Below are 22,550 nucleotides of genomic sequence, written 5' to 3'. Positions count from 1 at the left end.
CCTAACTCCCAGGGCTCCTCTGATGGGAAAGGGAGGCGACCATAACTGCGCACAGCCGGCCCCAAACAGCATGTCGTAAGCAAACCCAGCCATGCATTTGGCCACTACAGAATGCCTTGTCTCATTGCGCCTTGCTATTGTGCTTCCTTGATGTTGTGGTTTTTATGAACTGAAGGGTTTTTTTGTCTTTGTTTGTATTTGGCTGCACAGGTCTTGGTTGTCCTGTGTGGGGTCTTTTGTTGTGGCATGCAGGCTCTTAGTGGCAGCACATGGGCTCAGTTCTCTGACCATGGATCAAACCTCGGCTCCTGTGTTGGGAGCACGGAGTCTTACCACCAGGAAAGTCCCTGAACTGAAATTTTGCAGCCCCGCTGCACTGTCAGATGATAGTTAGCATTTTTTAGCAATAAAGAATTTTTTGGAAGGGGCCTTATCTGCTCCATCTTTCCCATCAGTGAGATGACTGCTGTGTGCTTGGTCACCCAGTCACGTCAGACTCTTTGGCGACCCCAGCGACTGTATTCCACCAGGCTCCTCTGTCCATGGGATTTCCCTGGCAAGAATACTGGAGTAGGTTGCCATTTCCTCCTCCCAGGGATCTTCCCAACCCAGGGATCAAACCCGTGTCTCTTCTGTCTACTGCATTGGCAGGCAGATTCTTTACCACTGAGCCACCTGAGAAGCCCTTAATAAAGTATTTTTTAATTAAGGTATGTACATTTTATCTTTTTTTTTTTTTTTTTAGTAATAGTGCTATGGCACACTTAATAGACTACAGTGTATTGTAAATATAACTTTGATATGCACTGAAATACCAAAAATCTTCGTCTGGCTTGTGTTAGTGAGATATTCACTTTATTGCATTGTCCTGGAACAAAATCCTCAGTATCTCCAGGGTCTGCCTGCATTGGCATTTCAGCATTATTCTTGAGCATAAACCAAGCATAAGCCTGTCAGGGTTTCCCACTTCCTCCAGTTGGTGTAAACTCTCCTGCAGGTCAGGGAGCATTGCAGTCTATTTCTTTGTGTCTCCATACAGCAGGAGTGACATGGTGAGTGGGAAGAGCATGGGCTTGGGGTCAGGCACACCTGGTGGCTCAGGAAGAGATCCGCCTGCAACGCAAGAGACCCAGGTTCAATCCCCGAGTCAGGAGGTCCCCTGGAGAAGGGAAGGGCTCCCCACTCCACTATTCTTGCCTGGAGAATTCCATGGACAGAGGAGCATGGTGGCCTACAGTGCATGGGGTCATAAACAGTCGGACACGACTGAGAGACTCACACTTTCACTTTACACACCTGTGTTTGCACCCCGGGCCCTACTCTTGGAAAGCTGAGTGATACGGGAAAAGCACTTTCGGCCCCCAAACCAGTTTTCTCTTCTGCAAAATTAGTCTAATGACAGCAGGTTCTTGGATCGTGGACTTCAGCAGAGTAGACCAGGGAAAATACTCGTGCTTGGCCTGCAGTAGGTGTTCAAAGCGTTTGAATTTCCTTTCTCGTGTCTTCAGTAAGAATGTGTTGAAACTGCACAGATGGCTGACATGTGGAGAGAATGGCCTGTTGGTATTTCACTGGAACTCAAGCCAAAACGAAGCAACAGAACCAGACATTTTATTACATTCCAAAAATATTTACCAAGCATGGAATATTGAGTGATCATCATCATAATAACTAAACTTTTATAACGACTGACATTTTACCCTGTACCAGGCTCGTAAGGGACATTGAATGTCTAACTCCCCATTCCCACACTGCACCCCCCCACACACACACAGCAACTCTATCAGGTAGATAGATTAGGCTCATTTTGTATTGAGGAAATTGAGGCTTAAAATGTTAATACATGGCTGGCTAAATGGCAGCACCAGGTGGGGTTCCGGCCTGACACCAAAGTGGACGCGGGCTCTCTGCTGGGCTGTGGGGCAGTGCTGACAGGCAGAAGCTGTGTGTGTTACACTCTGTCCTGAAATAGCCTGTAGGCTCAGAAGGAGACAGACTGTGAACCAGAAACCATCCGGCCTGGCAGAGCAAAGTTTGTGCTAGAAGAATAATTAACGTGGGAGAAAAGGAAAAAAAATAATTCTTGCTCACTCCAGGCACCAAAAGGAAGACAGGACTTCCACACAGGGATTTCTCATCTGTGATGGTCCCCAGAGTTCCCAGAAACCTCAGGAGGCCGTGATTTATTATCAAGTCCATTGTGAAATGGGAAAGCCAGCATCAGAAAGGTGTGGTGACTTGCCCAAAGTCACACGGCTGGAAGTAGCAGCATCCAGATTAGATTTTTCTTTCTGTCTCTTCAATGTCCCTCTCCTTCTTGAGCTCAGGAAGCCGTCTGCGGAGGGGGCTATTTATGCTGTAACTTAGAGGATGCGTAGGATTCTTTAGGAAGAGGAGGGTGGGCCCGGATGAGGGCATAGCATGGACGGAGATGCTGGGGTTGGACCCTGCCTAGAACAGGCACTCCTGGGCATGGGCCCACGTGGTTTCTGGATGCAGGTAGGACAGATGAGGCCCAGCAGTGTTTTGGGGCAGCATGCCTGAAAGCCCTCCGAGAGCCTGAGGCGGGTGGGCTCTGCCTTCTTTGTGTGCAGGGAGGTCCAAGGCCCCTGGTGGAGCTTACCATGCCCAGGACTATTGACCCCTGCAGTTCTTTTCTGCCTGTCTGCCCCTCCTCCCTCCACGTCAGCATTGCAGCCCAGCACAAATTCAGCGGCAGCTGAATTGACAGGAGTTGATTAAAACTCCCAGTAATTATGGGCTCTCTACTGGTCTGGTTGTCCAAATCAATGTCGGTAGTAATAGAGGGGCAGGCTGGCCCCGTTGACAGACTGAGGCTGAGCAGGGAGGGGGCCGGGACACGAAGCTTCCCACTCACTCCCCTTCTGGGCGGTTCTCCCAAGGCCTCCAGGGACAAGGAGCTTCAGGCCCACTCAGTCTCCAATCTAAAGGGTGTGTGCACGCGTGCTCAGTCACTTCAGTCGTGTCCAACTCTTTGTGACTCAAACAGTGGGTTGCCATTGCCTTCTCCAGGGGATCTTCCCAGCCCAGGGATCAAACCCAAGTCTCCTGCAATGCAGGCAGACTCTTTACCGCTGAGCCACCAGGGAAGCCCGATCAAAAGGATGGTTCTTACTAAAGGACTCAGCTCCTGTGATCCTCTGTAACCTCAATGGCAAAACAGGTATATCTGAGAGGTACCTCTGAGCTTTGCTGTGGGGATTTGAAGAAACAGCATATGCGAGATGTGTGGCACATGGGAGGTGCCCCATAAACACCCGTTTCATTTCCTTCCTTGCTTCCTTCTCTCTCTCCATATTCCCAGGATTCTGTGTCTCATCTGTGTATTCAGGACTACTCTGTGGCATCCCAAGTCATAACTCATCACAGTGACCTTCCAGCAGGGTTCTCAGAATCCGTGTGCAGCCCTAGCCAGTCTGACCCACTAGGGACATCACAGGCTGCCTCCATGTGGGTCAGGGGAAGGGAAAGTGAGTCATTTCAGTCCACCCCATGGACTGTAGCCCACCAGGCTCCTCTGTCCATGGGATTCTCCAGGCAAGAACACTGGAGTGGGTTGCCATTCCTTTCTCTAGGGGATCTTCCTGACCTAGGGATTGAACTCAGGTTCCCCACACTACAGGCAGATTCTTTACCATCTGCAATGGTGAAGAACCCACTTGCCAATGCAGGAGACATAAGAGCTGTGGGTTTGATTGCTGGGTCGGGAAGATCCAATGGGGGAGGGCATGGCAACCCACTCTAGTACCCTTGCCTGGAGAACCCCATGGATAGAGGGATCTGGTGGGCTACAATCCATAGGGTAGCAAAGAGTCGGACATGACTGAAGTGACTTAGCATGCACACATGATGGAACTGGATGTGGGTCAGGGGAAAGAGCACCTCATGAAAATCAGGGGACCTTCAGCAGTCAGCCTTGCCTAACTCCCCCTTGCTGTGTGGCCTTAGGCAAGTCACTTGGCCTCTCTGGGCTTTAGTTTCCTCATCTGAGTGAACAGAATGATCCCGGACCTACCTTAACAATGTTGGGAAAAGCAAAGCTTGCCTGTGGCAATGTTCTGCCTACTCCCTGCATCTAACAGGTCCCCTTCGGTTGTTTCTTGGATATGTTTCCTACTTGGGGTCTACACTAGGGGTTACCATTTTTTGAGCACCTGCCATTGTGGCATGTATGTGTCAGGTACGTGATCTGGTTTGGTTCTCTCACAAGCCCAGAGAGGTAAGAGAGACTCTCTTCAGTGGAGACTGAGGCTCGGGGAAGCCAGGGCACATAGCAAGGCAGTGTTTGATCAACTTCACTCGAAGTTGTGAGGATGCTACGTAACTGCCAGCGTGCTCAGCCTCTCATTCATGTCCAAGCTCACGGGTGTCGTTGTCTCATTTGATCTTGACCATGATCTTATGCTGCAGCTCTGCTGTTAGAAGGCAGCACTGTTCCCAGGAGGTAGTGCTCTCATTCTGCTTGCACTTGGCAATGAGAGAGAGCACGTGCTCGTAGAGCCCATGGAGGAGGAGAAAGCTTTGCCCATGATTAGGCAGGTTCAGAGGCATTCTTGTGATTTCTTAAAGCGTTATTGTTGTGTAGTAACCAAGTCGTGTCTGACTCTTTGTGACCCCATGGACTGTAGCCCACTAGGCTTCTCTGTCCAAAGGATTTTCCAGGCAAAAATACTGGAGTGAGTTGCTATTTCTTTCTCCAGGAGATCTTTCAGACCCAGGGATCGAACCTGTGTCTCCGACATTGGCAGGCAGATTCTTTATTGCTGAGCCACCAGGGAAGCCCTTCTTAAAACATGCTCCCTCAATATAAGGAAATCCTCCATTTTCTTCTGAAATACTTTGGACCTAGTTCTCCCCTGTTCAAGATCCATAGTTGCTTTGATAAACACCAAGCAGCTCAGAGCTAAGAGTCTTCTCCAACTTGCTGTTGCCCAATTCTTTCATTTTATAGCAGAGGAAACAGACTCAGAGGCTGGGATGTGCTTGCCCGAGGCCATCTAGCAAGAGACCAAGGCGGGGCAGAACTGGAATTCAGTGTTCTGCAGAGCTATCCCCTGTATCTGTTGAGGGCTTGCTAGGATCTGCCTTCTTATCTCCAACATCCTATCTGCGTGCCGCTTCCACTTTGAGGATGGTTTTCTGACTACCAGTCTTCCCAAGGAAGAAACTGAGGCTCAGAGAAGCCACGTGAAGAGTTCAAAATGATAGCCAGTAAGAGGCTGAGTCTCAGCTGGAGCGGCTTCCATTACCCCTCCCTGCCTCTCATGTCCCGGGTTGTAGAAAAGAATGGAGGTGCCACCCTTGGGTCTCCCAGGGTTGGAGGGCAGGGTTCGTCCTCCGGTGCCACCAGAAAGTACCCCAGGCTTATTCACTCTGAGAGTCAGTCAGCCCCAGGAAAAGTTATTGTTTTGTGAGTTGGTTGTTTTTCCTTCTGCTTTAGAACAGCTGGTCCACCTTCTAGACCTGGGGGTGGGGTGGTGGAACAGCTCATTACAAATTTTGTGCTCGGAGCAATTTGCATTCCATAATTAATGAACATTAAAATGCATAATTACAAACAGAAACAAATGGCTTGGTGCTGAGGAAAAGTCAGGCTGGGAAGGAGCCAGAGCAGGCACAGAGGGTGGAGGAGGAAGCTGGAGAGAGCAGGGCAGTGCCAGCCTGTGAAGGAAACAGCTGGGAATCCCCCAGCCCTCCCTTCTCAGATCCTCAAGGCTTTAAGACTCAGGGACCCAGGCCCAGGATCTTCCTGTGGTTTCTCTTCTGAGATGGAGCAGAAGGGAGGTTGTGAAACTCTGGAGCCTGGCTGGCCTAGGTGAGGCCCCAAGCTCCGTCACCTACTTACCACGAGACCTCAGGCAAGGAGCAATGCTGCAAGAAGTGGGGTCATCGTCACTGGACCTGCCCCCTCGCTCCTGCCCGCTTCTGGTCCCACAGAGCCTGCCTCCCAAGGCTGCTTCTGTGAGCTCCAAGGAAGTACTTAGAGATAATTGAATTCACTTACTTCAGTAATCTCTTCTAAGTAGCAAAGCAGATCACTCCAGTCCTCTGCCAATAGACCTCCAGTGCCTTCCGGTTACACTTAGAATAAACTTGAGATGCCTTCTCATGACCAGAGACCAGGGTTAGCACCTTTTCTGTATGAAGGGCCAGGCAGCGAAACATTTTAGAATTTGCAAGTCATGTGTGATCCTTTCGTCATCATCTTCTTTAAAAACAAACAAGCAAGCAAAACCCTTTTAAAATGTAAAGAGACATTTTTAGCTCTAGAGCTGTGCAAAAATAGGCTGTGAAGGAGTGGATTTCTTTTCTCTATTTCTCCCACTAAAAACAACTAAAGCCTCCAGAGGTGATATATAAAACAAATTAAGACTGTGGGCTTCACAGGTGGCACTAATGGTCAAGAATCCTCCTGCCAGTACACGAGACTCAAGGGATGTGGGTTTGATCCCTGGGTCGGGAAGATCCCCTAGCATAGGAAATGGCAACCCACTCCAGTATTCTTGTCTGGAGGATTCCATAAACAGAGGAGTCTGGTGGGCTACAGTCCATGGGGTCACAAAGAATCAGGCACGACTGGGCACACCCAAGACTGTGAAAGGTGGAGAGAAGGAGGCAGGTCAGTTTAGGGGCTTTGAGACCAAGGAAGACATGTTGGTCATTCCCTGCATTTTCTTTTTGCCTCATGTCCCAAGCTTGGAGTTTAAGGAGCCAGCAACTAAGAAATAAATGCCTGTAGATAGACCAAAACAAACAAAAAGCAGAAAACCTCCACCAAAAAATCAAATAAAACAAAAAAACAATCAAAAGCCTGCTTTCTTCAGCCAGAGTATTAGGAAAAGGGAAGCCAACCAACCAGCATAGAAGATTTTAGTCACTGACCATTCTATTCTAGCCAAACATTAGCAACAACACGTCTATTCCCCACCCGTGCTAATAAAGGTCAAGTAGGGAACTAGATTTCATCTTTAGTAGGCTGTACTGAGACAGTCTGCCAACTCAGTCCTCCCTGCCTGCTAGCGGGGTGTCAGAGAAGGTCAGGTAAGGAGCCAGGACTTTAGTCCCCACTGAGTGCTAATGAGCAGCCCGCCTAACTCCATCCAAGGTCCGTCCAGTGTCAGTGGAGACTAAATGGAGAGCCTGGATGTCACCCACAACCTTCAGTAATATGCTGCTCTCCCAAGCCTGCTGAGGTATTTCCAGAGGATGCTAGTAGAAAGTCAGGGCCATTGATCAGTAGTGATGAAACCATTCCTCCTCTCCACCCACGTGGTGTCAGTGGGGAACAGTGACTCTGCAGACCTACTGTTCCCATCCAGGAGGGAATCAGCAGAGTGCTAATAGGGAGGCAGATTCCCACCACTCCCAAGCATAACGAGGAGGACCCTTCCCTCTTGGGTACCCATGGAGGCCAAGTGGGGAGACTAGAGTTGTCTCCTCCTGACAGTTACCAGCTGTGTCTCCCCTTCCCCTGCTGGAGCGGTGTCAGAAAAAGCCGGATTAAAAAAAGTTATCTTTAAGATTCAGAATTTTTAAAATTAATAATATAACATAATGCTGCAAAAGTCTAGGTTTCCATTGGGAATCACTTGTCATACTAAGAACTAGGGAGATCTCAAACAGAATGAAAAAAGACAGCCAGTAAATGCTGCTATCAAGATAACAGAGATATTAGAATTATCTAACAAATATGCTGGGATAGCCCTAATGAAAATGCTTAAACAAGCAATTATAAGCACAGATAGACCAAAAAAAAAAGATAGGAGAGAGGGAGAAACTCTCAACAAAGAACCAAAAAAATATAAAGGAGAAGCAAACGGAAATTATGTAACTGAAAAATACAATAAATGATTTTTAAAAATAAAGCAGTGGATTGACTCACCAGCAGAATGGAGAGGACAAGGAAATAATCAGTGAACTGAAAGAACAATAGGACTTACCCACTCTGAACATCAAGAGAAAATAGATTGCAAAAGAAAATGAACACAGTCTCATGGGCCTGTAGGACTGGGGAAAAAGATCTAACATTTGTGTCATTGGAGCCCCAGAATAAGAGAAGAAACAGCAGGACTGTAAAAGTGCACAAATGAACAATGGCTAGAAACTACCCTGATTTAGCAAAATGAATCACTTACAGATTCAAAAAGCTGGGAAAACTCAAGGATAAACACACAAGTCCACACCAACACATCATAGGCAAACTTCTGGAAAATGTCTTTAAAAAAAAAACCCTTAAAAACAAGGAGAGAGAAATGACATCTACCGGGGAAAAACCGTTTGAATGACAGTGGCTTCTCATAAGAAATCATGGAGGCCAGAAGGAAGTGGCATAACATTTTGCAAGTGATGAATAAAAAATAGATCTGTCAACCCAGAAGCCTGTGTCTTATAAAATAATCCTTTAGGAGTGAAGGAGAATGAAGATATTCTAGGATGCAGGAAAACTAAGAAAATTTGTCACCTGTAGACGTTTAAATAAATGCCTAATGAAAGTTACCAAGCAGAAAGGCAATCACAAAAGAAAGAATCTTGGAACACTGGAAGGGAAGACAGAACACGGTTATCAAAAATACAGGTAATTGCATTAGACCTTTTTTCTCCTTTTGAGTTATCGTCATTGTGTTTTTATGATTAAAGCCAGAACGATAGCAATATCTGATGTGCTTCTAAATACAGTCCACCCAATATCCCCAGGTTTCACATCCACAGATTCAATAAGCTCAGATGTAAATTTCCCAGTTGGTTGGATTTGTGGACAGACAGCCTGCAGATGCGGAGTGTCTGTAACTCTTCACTGTACCAGGCCTTATAAAGGGCTGAAGCGTCGGTGGAGTTTGGTATCCACGTGGAGCGCTGGAACAGTCTGCTATGGACACTGAGACACAGCTGTGTGTGTAGAAGAATATTTACGAAAATTACCGCACCCTCTTGCACCCTGGTGAAGTGAAAGTCACTCAGTCGTGTCTGACTCTGCGACCCCATGAACTGTACAGTCCATGGAATTCTCCAGGCCAAAATACTGGAGTGGGCAGCCTTTCCCTTCTACAGCGGATCTTCCAGTTCAATTCCTGGGTTGGGAAGATCTGCTGGAGAAGGGATAGTCTACCTACTCCAGTATTCTTGGGCATCCCTTGTGGCTCGGCTGGTAAAGAATCCACCTGCAATGTGGGAGACCTGGGTTTGATCCCTGGGTTGGGAAGACCCACTGGAGAAGGGACAGACTACCCACTCCAGTATTGTGGCCTGGAGAATTCCATGGACTGTATAGTTCATGGGGTTGCAAAGAGTCAGACACGACTGAGTGACTTTCACTTTTAAGAAAATTATGTTGTAAATGGGTGAGGATAAAAGGACATAAAGAGAAGTTTTCTACACATCAATTAAACCGGTAAAGATTGTCACCAGTATACTAGGATAAGTTATGCATACTAGAACAACCACTAAAAACTATACCAAGAGCTGTGTCCCCAAATATTATAGATACATTAAAATGAAGTTCTAAAAAATGCTCAAGTAACCCACGGGAAGGTAAGGCAAAGAAAGCAGAGAAATGAAGAGCAGAGATCAGTAAACAGAAAATAAGCCAGTAGACTTAAGTTCCAAGATATCACTAATCACGTTAACTATAAGTGATCTTACTACACAAATTAAAAGACTGAAATTGGCAGAGTGGTTAAAAATCACGACCCAATTATATGCTCTCTATGAGAAATTCACTTCACATATAATGATTTAGGTAGATTTGAGAGTAAACAGAAAAAGACATATATATAGCAAACAAAAGCTGAAGTAGCTTTATTAATATCGTAAAGTAGGCCTTAGAGCAAAGAGAAGGACTCTGAATGTAATAATGAAAGGGTTGTCCACCAGGAAGACATAGAAATCATAGATATTTATTCACTGAACAACAGAGCTGCAACATGTATGAAGCAAAAACTAACTGAACTGAAAGGAAAAATAGACTAATGCACAGTTATATCTGGATCCTTCCATAACCCCCCTCAACAACGGATAGAACAATTAGAAAGTGAGCAGTGTTATAGATTAGCTTAGTAACACCTCCGACTGGAAGGATCTAGTTAGCATTTATAGAACTCTCTGCTCAGCAACAACAGAGCACATTCTTTTTAAGTGCCTATGGGACATGTATTGAGATAGACTGTATTCTGAGCCATGGTAAAATTCTCAACAAATTTAATGAATTTAAATCATACAGAGTGTGTACTCCAGCCACCACAGAATCAAAGTAGAAAACAGTGGTAGATAACACCTGGAATACCTAAACACCTAAATACCTGAAAACTACACAACATATTTCTAAATAATCTATGGGTTGAAGAGGAAGTCTCAAGGGAAATTAAAAATACATTGAACAGAATGAAATAAAAACACAATATATCAAAATTTGTGGGACACAGCTAGCACAGTAATTCATTCTTTTCCTTAAAGTGAAAGTCTTTATATTTAATGAGGAGGAAATTTATAGCCATAAATGCATATATTAGGGGAAAAAAGTTTCAAATGAATAATCTAAGTTCCTATCTCAAGAACCTACTAAAAGGAGAATAATAAACCCAAATCAAACAGAAGAAATCAATACAATTGAAAACAGAAAAAAGATAAAAATCAATGAAACAACAAAAAAGCTTATTTGAAAATGTCAAGAAAATTGAAAAAATAAACAGAATGGCAAAACATTTAAAGAAAAGAAGAGGGAAGACCCAAGTTACCAACATCAGGAATAAAGTGTTAGTTGCTCAGTTGTGTCCAGTTCTTTGTGACCCGTGGACTGTAACCCGCCAGGCTCCTTTGTCCATGGGATTTTCCAGGTGAGAATACTGGAGTGGGTTGCCGTTCCCTTCTCCAGGGAGTCTTCTGACCCAGGGATCAAGCCCAGGTCTCCTGCATCACAGGCAGATTCTTTACTGTCTGAACCATTAGGAAACTTGAAGAAATAAACAAAATAGCAAGACTTTAAAAAAAAAGGGAAGGTACAAGTTACCGATGAACCACCAGAAAACTTGAGAAAATAAACAAAATAGCAAGCCTTTTAAAAAAAAAAGGGAAGATACAAGTTACCAGTATCAGGAATAAGACAGATGATATCACTATAGACCCTGCAAACATCAAAAAGGTTAATAAAGGACTGCTACAAATAGCTGTTCAGTTCAGTCGCTCAGTCCTGTCCAACTCTTTGCGACCCCATGAATCGCAGCACGCCAGGCCTCCCTGTCCATCACCAACTCCCGGTACCCACATATATTTGACACCGTAGATGAAATGGACTATTTCCTTGGAAAATGCAAAATATGACAATTCACCCAATATGAAACAGATATTTGAATTGCCCTGTAACTTTTGTTTTTAATTTTGGCTGAACTGGGTCTTAATTGCAGCATACAGAATCTTTGATCATCATTGTAGCTTGCTGGATCTTAGTTGAAGCATATGGTGTTGAACCCAGGTCCGCTGTATTGGAAGTGCAAAGTCTTAGCCATGGACCGCCAGGGAAGTCCCCCTATAACTTTTAAGAAAATTCAAAATGTCACTTAAAAACTCCACTCAAAAAAATCTATAAGCTTGGATAATTTCACTGGAGATGCAGACCTCGGGATATGTCTCACACCTTGTATAAAAATTAACTTGAAATGCATCATAGAATTAGAATTAACTGTAAAACCTAAAGCTATAACACTTCCAGAACACACACACACATGAGCAACTATTTGAGATTTGAGCTTGGCAAAGGGTTCTTAGATTCCAAGATATAGTTTTTATGATCCATAAAAGAGAAAATGATAACTTGGATTTCATCAAAATGAAAAACACTTGCTCTGTGAAAGCTCAGTTGAAGATGATGAGAAGACAAGTTACAAAGTGGGAAAGAAAATATTTACAAACTGCGTAGCTGACAAAAGTCTAATGTCTGGAATATATAAAGAACTCTCAGACCTTAAGGATGATAAGCAATCCAATTAGGAAATGAGCAAAAAACATTGAGAGACATCTCACAGAAAAGGATATAGAGATGGCAAATAAACCACAGATATTCAGCATCATTAACTATTCAGTTCGGTTCAGTTTAGTCGCTCAGTCGTGTCCAACTCTTTGTGACCCCATGAATCGCAGCACGCCAGGCCTCCCTTTCCATCACCAACTCCTGGAGTTCACCCAGACTCACGTCCATCGAGTCAGTGATGCCATCCAGCCATCTCATCCTCTGTTGTCCCCTTCTCCTGCCCCCAATCCCTCCCAGCATCAGAGTCTTTTCCATTGAGTCAACTCTTCACATGAGGTGGCCGAAGTACTGGAGTTTCAGCTTTAGCATCATTCCTTCCAAAGAAATCCCAGGGCTGATCTCCTTCAGAATGGACTGGTTGGATCTCCTTGCAGTCCAAGGGACTCTCAAGAGTCTTCTCCAACACCACAGTTCAAAAGCATCAATTCTTTGGCACTCAGCCTTCTTCACAGTCCAACTCTCACATCCATACATGACCACAGGAAAAACCATAGCCTCGAATAGATGGACCTTTGTTGGCAAAGTAATGTCTCTGCTTTTGAATATGCTATCTAGGTTGGTCATAACTTTTCTTCCAAGGAGTAGGCGTCTTTTAATTTCATGGCTGCAGTCACCATCTGCAGTGATTTTGGAGCCCCAAAAAATAAAGTCTGACACTGTTTCCACTGTTTCCCCATCTATTTCCCATGAGGTGATGGGCCTGGATGCCATGATCTTCGTTTTCTGAATGTTGAGCTTTAAGCCAACTTTTTCACTCTCCACTTTCACTTTCATCAAGAGGCTTTTTAGTTCCTCTTCACTTTCTGCCATAAGGGGTGGTGTCATCTGCATATCTGAGGTTATTGATGTTTCTCCCGGCAGTCTTGATTCCAGCTTGTGCTTCTTCCAGCCCAGCGTTTCTCATGATGTACTCTACATAGAAGTTAAATAAGCAGGGTGACAATATACAGCCTTGATGAACTCCTTTTCCTATTTTGAACCAGTCTGTTGTTCCATGTCCAGTTCTAACTGTTGCTTCCTGACCTGCATACAGGAAAATGCAAATTGAAACCACAGTTGGGGTATGACTAAACCCCTGTCGGGGTGGCTAAAATGAAAAATATCCACACCATCAGATGTTGACAAGGACGTGGAAAATCTGGACTGCTCATATTTTGCGTGTGGGCATTTGAATTAGTACCACTACCCTGGAAAAGTTTGGCAGCTTCCTAAAAATATTAGACATGCAATTATCATACAACTGAGAAATTATACTCCTTGGCCTTTCCCGCCACCCCAGGGGAATAAAAACTTATGTCCTCACAAAAAAACCTGCACACCAGCGCAGCTTTAGGGCTTACCACATGGTGCAGCAGTAAAGAATCTGCCCGCCAGTGCAGGAGATGCCAAATATGCAGGTTCAATCCCTGGGTCGGGAAGATTCCTGAGAGAATGAAATAACAACCCACTCCAAGTATTCTGCCCTGGGAAATTTCATGAACAGAGGAGCCTGGCAGGCAACAGTCCATGGAGATTCAAAGAGCTGGACAACACTGAAGCGGCTAACGCACACACACACACACACACACACACACACACACACATATGCATAGTCCCTCCATACCATAGCTTAATACTCTTCATTTAAAAAGGAACTAAATATTGGTACATGAAACCACCTGGATGAACATGAGAAATATGCGAATGCAAAAATTCAACTCCTAAAAAGTTCATTTGATTTATGATTTTATTTATGTAACAGTCTTGAAATGACAGACATTGTGGAAACAGAGAACATACTGGTTGTTGCCAAGTACTCAGGAAGGGAGTCAGGTAAGCAGTGGGTGTGGCTTTAAAAGGGCAAGAGGAGGAATGAACGTAGTGTTGGAAACGTCCTGTATCTTGATTGTCTGTATGTATGTCCTGGTTGTCATACTTTACTATAGTTTTGCAAGATGTTACCATTGAGGGAAACTGGCAGCGCATCATGTCTTTCTGTATTGTGCTGTGTGTGCTTGGTCGCTCAGTCATGTCTGTCTCTTTGCAACCCCATTGATTGCAGCCCGCCAGGCTCCTCCATCCATGGGGATTCTCCAGGCAAGAATACTGGAGTGGGTTGCCGTTCTCCTCTTGAGGGGATCTTCCTGACCCAGGGATGGAACCCAGGTCTCCCACATTGCAGGCAGATTGTTTACTATTTGAGCCTTATTTCTTAAAGCTTCATGTGAATCTCTTAAGTATCTCAACATTTTTAAATGCATAATTAAAAAGAAAAAAGCACAGTTCTCTGACTACATTTGTCCTATAGACCACAGTTTGCCAACCCCTGGCTTAAGTGAGCTGGTCCCTTCCTACCTCTCCCCGCTTGCCTTATACTAATCTTGTTTATTCCTGTCTCATGGAGCTTCAGCTGCATTGGTCTCTTCTGTTCCATAGATAGGACAACACTGTTCTTGACTCAGGACTTTCATACTTGCTATTACTTCTTGGATAACTCTCTCCACTTATATTCTGTTGGGAGATCCTGCTTACTGTTCAGGCTTCGCTCAAGTGCTCAGTTTATACCTCTTTGACTCTATCCCACTCATTTTTTATCAGATTGTACTTTTGTTGTACTCGTGTATGGATGTGAGAGTTGGATTATAAAGAAGGCTGAGCGCCGAAGAATTGATGCTTTTGAACTGTGGTGTTGGAGAAGACTCTTGAGAGTCCCTTGGACAGCAAGGAGATCCAACCAGTCCATCCTAAAGGAGATTAGTCCTGGGTGTTCATTGGAATGACTGATGTTGAAACTGAAACTCCAGTACTTTGGCCACCTGATCGAAGAACTGACTCATTTGAAAAGACCCTGATGATGGGAAAGATTGAGGGCAGGAGGAGAAGGGGACAACAGAGGGTGAGATGGTTGGATGGCATCACCGACTCAATGGACATGAGTTTAGGTAAACTCCGGGAGTTGGTGATGGACAGGGAGGGCTGCCGTGCTGCAGTTCATGGGGTCGCAAAGAGTCGGACACGACTGAGCGACTGAACTGAACTGAACTGAACTTTTGTTGTACTTCTTTACACTATGAAATAATCATTTTACTTCCTGTTAATTATTTGTCTTCTCTCTATAACTTATTCCCCCTGAGAACAAGGTCTTGCTTGTTGTGTTCTTTACTACTGCATGTCCAGCACCCCGCATGTATGCTTAGCACTGAGTAGACGTTCAGTATGCATTTGTTAAATGGTCAGTGAAGGACTTAGATGGGTGAGAAAGAAAAGACATGCTGATAGGCCCACTTAGGCTTTGTGGGGGGGGATGGGTTTGTCCATTGAACGTTTGTTCCACTTACCCATTCTTTTTATGCTTCATTCATTGAGCGCTTATGATGTGCCCGGTTCTGAGCCAGACATGCTAGGTGGTTTTCCCACAGGATCTCCAGAAATGCCTCCCAGAAAGCATTCTTACTTCTCTCTTACAGATGAGGAGCCTGAGAGTGTTTCAGAGGGGAAGCACTTGCCTAGATGCTCGGCATCAAAGGCCTGTGTGCAGTTCAAGACTGAAATTGCCCTTGTCTCCTGTCTCGTCAGGTCCTATCTCCAAGCTATTCTCCCTATTTAAAGAAAGAAAGCTGAGGCCCAGCTCGGTACAAGCACTGGGCACATGAGTGGTATTCCTGGGGAGGGTTCTGTTCTTCCTCTTCCTAGAAGACAGAATGTCCCTTTTGCTTCAGTGACATCTGTCTTCCCTGTAAGAATACATCTCTGACCCAAACCCCCCTCCTTTGATACTCCCAGTCAAGCACATTCACAGAATTTCCGTTTTCCCGTTCAGATTACACCATGCTTCTTCACATTTCCTGGGTAACTATTTCTCTAACAGATAGGTGTATTTCTCATTTCTCAATCTGGATCCTAAGCTCCTTAATCATACCCAGAATGGCAGCTGGCAGCTAGTGTCTGCCGAACACCGTGCCAAGCACTTGATGTATTTATCTCACCGTATTAGTTATCTATCGCTGTGTAACAAATTATCCCTAAATTGGGCAGCTTAAAACAAAAGGCATTTATTATCTCACACCAGCTCTGAGGATTAGAAATTTAAGAGCGGCCTAACAAACTCGGTGGCTTAAGAAAATAGAAATGTGTTCTCTCGAGGTTCTGAAGGCCAGATGTGTGAGATCACAGTGTCAGCAGGGTCCTGCCCCGTCCTAGGGCTCTAGGGGAGAATGTCCCAGCCTCTCTGGCTTCTGGTGGCTGCAGCATTGTGGCCACGTCACCCCAGTCGCTGTGTCCTCCCCCACACACACATGGCCCTCTCTGTATGCAGTCTCTCTCTCTGCTTCCCTTTTAAAAGGACCTTTGTGGCAGCATTTAGAGCTAACTGGATCACACCAGGATACGCTCCTCATCTCAACAGCATTAATTTAATTATATCTGTGAAAAGCTTTTGCCATAGAAGGTAACATTCATAGGTTCCAAAGATTAGGATGGGGATATATCTTAGGGAGGCTTCCCAAGTGGCGCTAGTGGTAAAGAACCCGCCTGCCAATGCAGGAGTCATAAGAGACGCAGGTTCGATCCCTGGGTCAGGCAGATCTCGCCTGGAGGAGAGCATGGCGATCCACTCCAGTAATTCTTGCCTGGAGAATCCCATGGACAGAGGAGCCCGGCAGGCTCCAGTCCATGGGTTGCAAAGAGTCAGACACGACTGAAGCTGTTTAGCACGCACACAGCACATGTGCATTAACCTCTCACCTGACCTCATGGGTTTGCCATAAAGGTTAACTGAATTAAATCAGATAAAGTGCTTAGATTATGCCTGGAGTATAGGATGTTTTAAAGAACAAGAGTGGTGGGGAATCAGTAGGGGATGATGGAAAGAATCGTGAGTTACCTGATTGAGTAGTATTTTCTGTTTCATGGTGAGAAGGTCAGCCCTCCCTTCTCGCACTCAGCCCTGAGTCTCTGCAGACAGACAGCCCAGCCTCGGGTAGCAGCACATGCCGTCAAATGACCCCATGACCAAGTGCCTTTCTGGCTGACACTAAATGTTCTGAGACAAGCAGGGGCCTCCTCTGAGCTTGTATTATTATGTACAGCACTTCACTCCCACGGAAAATTGATTTTTCTTTTTAAGCACAAAATGTAGCCAGTTTTATAACCTTTCTGCTGCTTGACAAAGGCCATTTATAACCGACTCTCTCTGTCACCCTTCCTGGCGCCAGTCTCAAGTGTCTCGAAGAACTCTCTCGTGCGTTTGTAATTATGAATTCTTCTTAGGCAAAATTTAATTTCCAAGAGAGCTGACCTTTTTTTGTTGCTGTGGGTTTTGTAAATTAACTTTGGGGTGTGTGTTTTGTTATTGATGTTGTTCAGGATGATGGCTTAGGGAGGAGGGAGGGGACAGGGGAGCTGGTTGGGAGGAGAGGAACATGGGGAGGGCATTTTAATCAGCAATGTCCAGTGATGGATGAAGAGGGCTGGGCTCCGAGTGTTAATCTTGGTGGACAGGAAATGCCAGCCGGATGACTGAAATTAAAACCTAGTACCTCATTTTCTCTCCTGAACGCAGGAGCGTTGGGACTGTGTTCTCCATCTGCTGGACTGGAGATGGGCTCAGCTTCATCAAATGATAGGAAACTAGATTAAATAAATAGGTGGTTTTCCCGAGGCTATTAAGAGCTTCCATTCACAGAGCACTTAGCAGGTGCCAAAAGGAGCAAAAAGAGCCTTTGACTGAGATCGCTCAAGGTTGGAATCGGTGAGGTCTTTAAGGAACCAGAGGGCAGCCCATTTGGTTACCCAGAGGAAGGTGCCTGTGGCTAGACAGAGGCTTTGAAATCATCTGTCCATGGGATCAGTAGCTGGACCTGGGCTGTCAGCTTTAGGAAGGGTCACTTTGCTGCTGTTTAGAATGCCTTTATTTATTTGCACTCGGGAGTGATGCTATTTAGAAATATCACACTGGTGGCCACTAGGAGGATGATAGAGAGGAGGCCAGATTGGCGGTTAGCAGACTGTTTAGGAGGCCTTTTGTGGAGACGTACAAGTCTCATTTAGGAATTCAGGCTCTTCAGGCTGGAGAATAGGTGACACATTCAAGACAGGAAGGAAGAGAAATTACATTTGATGAGTACCAAAGCACATGCCAAATTCCAAAGTAAGTTTTGCAGCCCCTGTGACCCAACTTAAGCTTGAAAGCAAATCCGCCGAAGCTGGTGCTGAGCCTGTTTAACGGATAAGGAAGTTGAAACTCAGAGAGGGCGAGTAACTTACCCCAGATCAGGCAGGAAGAAGGGGAAGATCTGGAATTTAAACTCATATTGGTAGACGCTCTTAAAAATGTATCTGGCTGCCTCTGCAAGTGACCCAGTGGGGCAGTAATAATAAACACAGTACTGATGATGACCCCAGCAAGGTCAGTGTTCACAGCAGCTCACATTTGCTTGCATGGTTGCCATATGAGCCACGGAGTTCTTAGCCCTCTGCACACACGAGCTCCCTTCATTCTTACAACTTTACAAGACAGGTATCAACAAAAGTTCCATTTTACAGGTGGGCACACTGAGGTTCAGAGGGGTAGAGGATTTTGTCCAAGGCCACACAGCTGTTATTTAATAGTTGATCAGATAAGACTCTGTTGTCGTTTGTTTTTAAAGATTTTTTTTTTTTTAGATGTAGACCGTTTTTAAAGTCTTTAGTGAATTGGTTACAAAATTGTTTCTGTTTCATGTTTTGGTGTTTTGGGCCACAAGGCATGGGGGAATCTCAGTCCCCAACCAGGGATGGAGCCCGTACCCACTACGTTAGAAGACAAAGGCTTAACCACTGGACCGCTAGGGAAGTCCCACAGTCAGATAAGACCTTGAGCTGCTCTCTGCGGTCCTGACTCCTATCCCTTTGCAGGGGGTGAGAGAAGAGGGCATGATGAGACCACTGCCTATTCAGCCGTAACCACCCTGCTCCTCTCTCTCCCTCTGAGCAGTGCCCCGAGGAGCTGAGGCCCATGAAGGATGGCTCGGGCTGCTACGACCACTCCAAAGGCATCGACTGCTCTGACGGCTTCAACGGCGGCTGCGAGCAGCTGTGTCTGCAGCAGACGGTGCCCTTGCCCTACGATGCCACCTCCAGCACCATCTTCATGTTCTGCGGGTGAGTCTCTGTCCCCGAGGCCCGACCACTCCCTTCAGAGCAGTGGGATGGATGCAGAAAGAAAAAAAGTCAGGAACCACAGCCTGGCCCCGGCTGGTTCTGACCTTCACTGAGATGGCCTTTGTGCCTCTGCTTTTTCAGCCCCAGAGGCAAAAAGCAACAGTCTAACCTTTGGGTTGGGGATTGAGAAGAATGGAAGAAGAAAGATAAGTAGTTGGTTAGCGATTATAATAAGTGGCACACACGCTCAGGCTGCACCCTAGGATCAGGACTTCTTTTCTGTAGAAGTCTCCTGCCCTTTCTGCATCTACCCCGCAGCCCGGGTCAGTGTATCATGGAGACGAAAGCAGGCATCTTGAAGGTGTCTTGAAGGTGTGGTGCTACAGAATGTGGGCTTAGCCCAGGCTTTTGATCCTGTTTCTGCAGGGAGTAAGCAGTGCCAAGTTCAGAGGCTAGTTCTTCTTTGTCCTCATGTCCCTGTCGATAAGAATAGTTCATTGGGAGACGCGAGGTGGAGAGGAAGCAATGCAGGCAAAGCTCAAAAAGTTCTCACTCCTGTTAGGAATTCAGCTGAGTTTTAAGGTTGGTATGAGAGGGAAAGAGGGGGTCACGTTAGGACCAACTTGTCAAGTGACCTGGGACAAGCCGCTCTCCCTCCCTGGGCTGCCATTTGACCACCTGCGAAATGCGATCCTCGGGAAAATGATGCCTAGTGCTTCTTCCAGTTAACCTTGTTTTCCATGTTGAAAATGACTGCAGCGGGACCTGTGCCGTGGAGAGCTTCTAGGATGGCGTTTGATCCTTAGCCATCATTCAAGGAAATGGCAGCCTTTTTCCTTCTCTTCATTCCCTTTCTGCTGATGTCTTCATATTAGGCAACTTGTTCTCCTTTTGACATTCTGTGACTCAGAAAAATGGTCTTTTGTGTTGCAAGATGGTCAGTCATTGAAGTGTGCTTAGTGCTTTCCTGGGCTTCCCAGGCAGCACAGAGGTAGAGAATCTGCCTGCCAGTACAGGAGATGCAAGAGACACAGGTTCGATCCCTGGGCTGGGAAGATCCCCTGCAGGAGGAAACAGCCAGCTGCTCCAGTATTCTCGCCTGGAGAATTCCAGGGACAGAGAAGCCTGGTGGGCTACCATCCACAGGGCTGCGAAGAGCCGGACACAACTGAACAGCTGAATGCACACAGGGCTTTACTAAGATAGAAAAGGAGAAAAAAGCATTTAACAACCTTTTCAGCCCCAAGAACTATGAAAGAGGAGGTGGAGGAATGCGTAAGTGCTTAATTTCAGTTTAACAGGAAATTAATTTTACCTGCATGGTTCTAGTCTGTGGGATCTGGTTTTCCTTCTGGGACTCATTTCAGGGGCTCCCCACCCCAGCCCCAGTTACGCTTGGTGCCAGAGGCGCCTTTGAGCAGGTGTTAGAGCGGCTCGCTGGAGGCCCTAGATATGTATCAGTAAAATAAATAAGAAATAAATTAGTGTGTGCAGACCTGAATTTATAGGGTCTCTCCTCAGCTGAAGTGACTGCAGGGCAGTGCTGAGTAAATTATGCATGGGCTTAGATCTGAGGCCTGAATACCGAATCAGCTGTGTTCTTATCATCGCTATTGTACTTGGGGGGAGGGGTGTCCTTCTGTTGCAAGCAGCAGTTTACAGCAGGGGACCACAGCAGTAATGGATTTTGACATAGAAACTGTCTGCCTCTTGTATCCATAGCAGACTGCCAGGGTCAAGGGGAATTGGTATACATTTGGGTTCCAATCCTGATCACCTCTAACTTTCTCTTAGACATCAGGCAAGACTCTCAGGACCCTTGACCTTCAGTCTCTAGAATCTCTAAAATTTTAATAATATCTGCCTTAATGTAACGCTGGTTGTAAAGAGTGCAAAGGGCATTTATTACTCCATTTAGGTTAGGTAATGTGTCCAAGGTCACGTGGCTGGTAATGTAGCTTGCCGCTTCTCACTGTGTGACCTTAAGCGAGTTACTTAACATTGCTGTGCCTCAGTTTTCTCATCTGTAGAAAAGCGATCACAGCAGTGTCTCTCTATAGAGTTGCTGTGAGGATTAAATGCATGACATTACTTGCATCACAGTTTATTGCTGTTGTTTAGTCACTAGGTCCTAGGTCATTTCCGACTCCTTGCAGCCCCGTGGGCTCTAGCCCGCCAGGGTCCTCTGTCCATGGGATTTCCCAGGCAAGAATACTGGAGTGGGTGGTCATTCCCTTCTCCAGGGATCTTCCCCACCCAGGGATCGGACCTGGATCTGCTGAGTCTCCTCCATTGGCAGGTGGCCGTTTTCACCGCTGAGCCCACCAGGGAAGCTCCTGCATCACAATTTACATTAGTATTTATAAAGTGCATGGATGTCGCACTCTTAGGTATTTGTTAAATAAAGTAGCTAAAGTCAATGATAGTAAGGACAGCAGGCCTCCACTTGCTCAGTGACCTGAGGGGCTCAACCTCTTGTCTGTGAGACAAGGACAAAGTAACCATCCCTGCCCAGAAAGGTCTCTGCAAGTTTTCAATGAGACTGAATTAAGAGAGTGCAGGTGTGCTGTGGGCTGTTGAGGCTCCTCCAAATGCTGACAAACAGGAGGAAAATGGGGATAAAACTCAGGTCTCCTAAAACCAACTGCAGTGTCAACAGTCTTTGAAAATTGTCTATTAAGGATGCAAATGAGAAGTTAGCCACATTTGTTAGAAGCACTATAAACAAAACAATGAAAACCATTAGCAGGTACTTGTGTGAAAGTTGGTGGAGAGAAGTGGCAGGCTATTGAATTAAGCAAGGAAAACAAACCCTCACTCAAGGGGACCTTGTTGACTTGTTCAGAGCTCTGTGCCCTTGCTGAGAGTTTCCTGGGTAGCACAGGTTTCATAAAGCTTTTTGCAGGCAGGTTAATATGGACGGAGGAGCCTGGTAGACTGCAGTCCATGGGGTCACTAAGAGTCGGGCACGACTGAGCAACTTCACTTTCACTAATAATAGCAGCTAACACTTATTAAGCACTTCCTATGTGCCATGACTGTACTAAATGCTTTGATTACATTAGCCTGCTGAATTCTCATAACATATCTACAAAGGAGGTACTGATCTCAGCGAGGCAGCAGTGAGAGGTGGCGTGAAGTCAGATCTTAATTCCCTGCCCAGGAATTGAACCTGGGTATCGTGCCAACAAAGGTCCATCTAGTCAAAGCTATGGTTTTTCCAGTAGTCATGTATGGATGTGAGAGTTAGACTATAAAGAAAGCTGAATGCTGAAGAATTGATACTTTTGAACTGTGATGTTGGAGAAGACTCTTGAGAGTCCCTTGGACTGCAAGGAGGTCAAACTAGTCAATCCTAAAGGAAATCAGTCCTGAATATTCATTGGAAGGA

The 22,550-nt window shown here is 45.7% G+C and overlaps 1 protein-coding gene across 12 annotated transcripts in view; it reads left to right on the top strand.

Moving 5' to 3' along the window:
- Positions 1-22,550, top strand: part of ASTN2 (astrotactin 2) — a 1,042,634-nt gene that overhangs the window by 640,293 nt on the left and 379,791 nt on the right. For all 12 annotated transcript variants that reach the window (XM_086413912.1, XM_086413911.1, XM_086413910.1 and 9 more), the window contains one exon: positions 18,993-19,159. In XM_086413912.1, coding sequence (XP_086270038.1) covers positions 18,993-19,159 — 167 coding nt within the window. The remainder of the gene's footprint in view (positions 1-18,992; positions 19,160-22,550) is intronic.

Source organism: Bos grunniens, chromosome 8 (assembly GCF_055505025.1).
Source record: "Bos grunniens cultivar Pamir isolate PY7600 chromosome 8, Bosgru_T2T1.0, whole genome shotgun sequence".
NCBI classification, from domain to species: Eukaryota; Metazoa; Chordata; class Mammalia; order Artiodactyla; family Bovidae; genus Bos; species Bos grunniens.
Note: the sequence above shows the minus strand (reverse complement) of the source record. Positions and strands in the feature narration are given on the sequence as shown.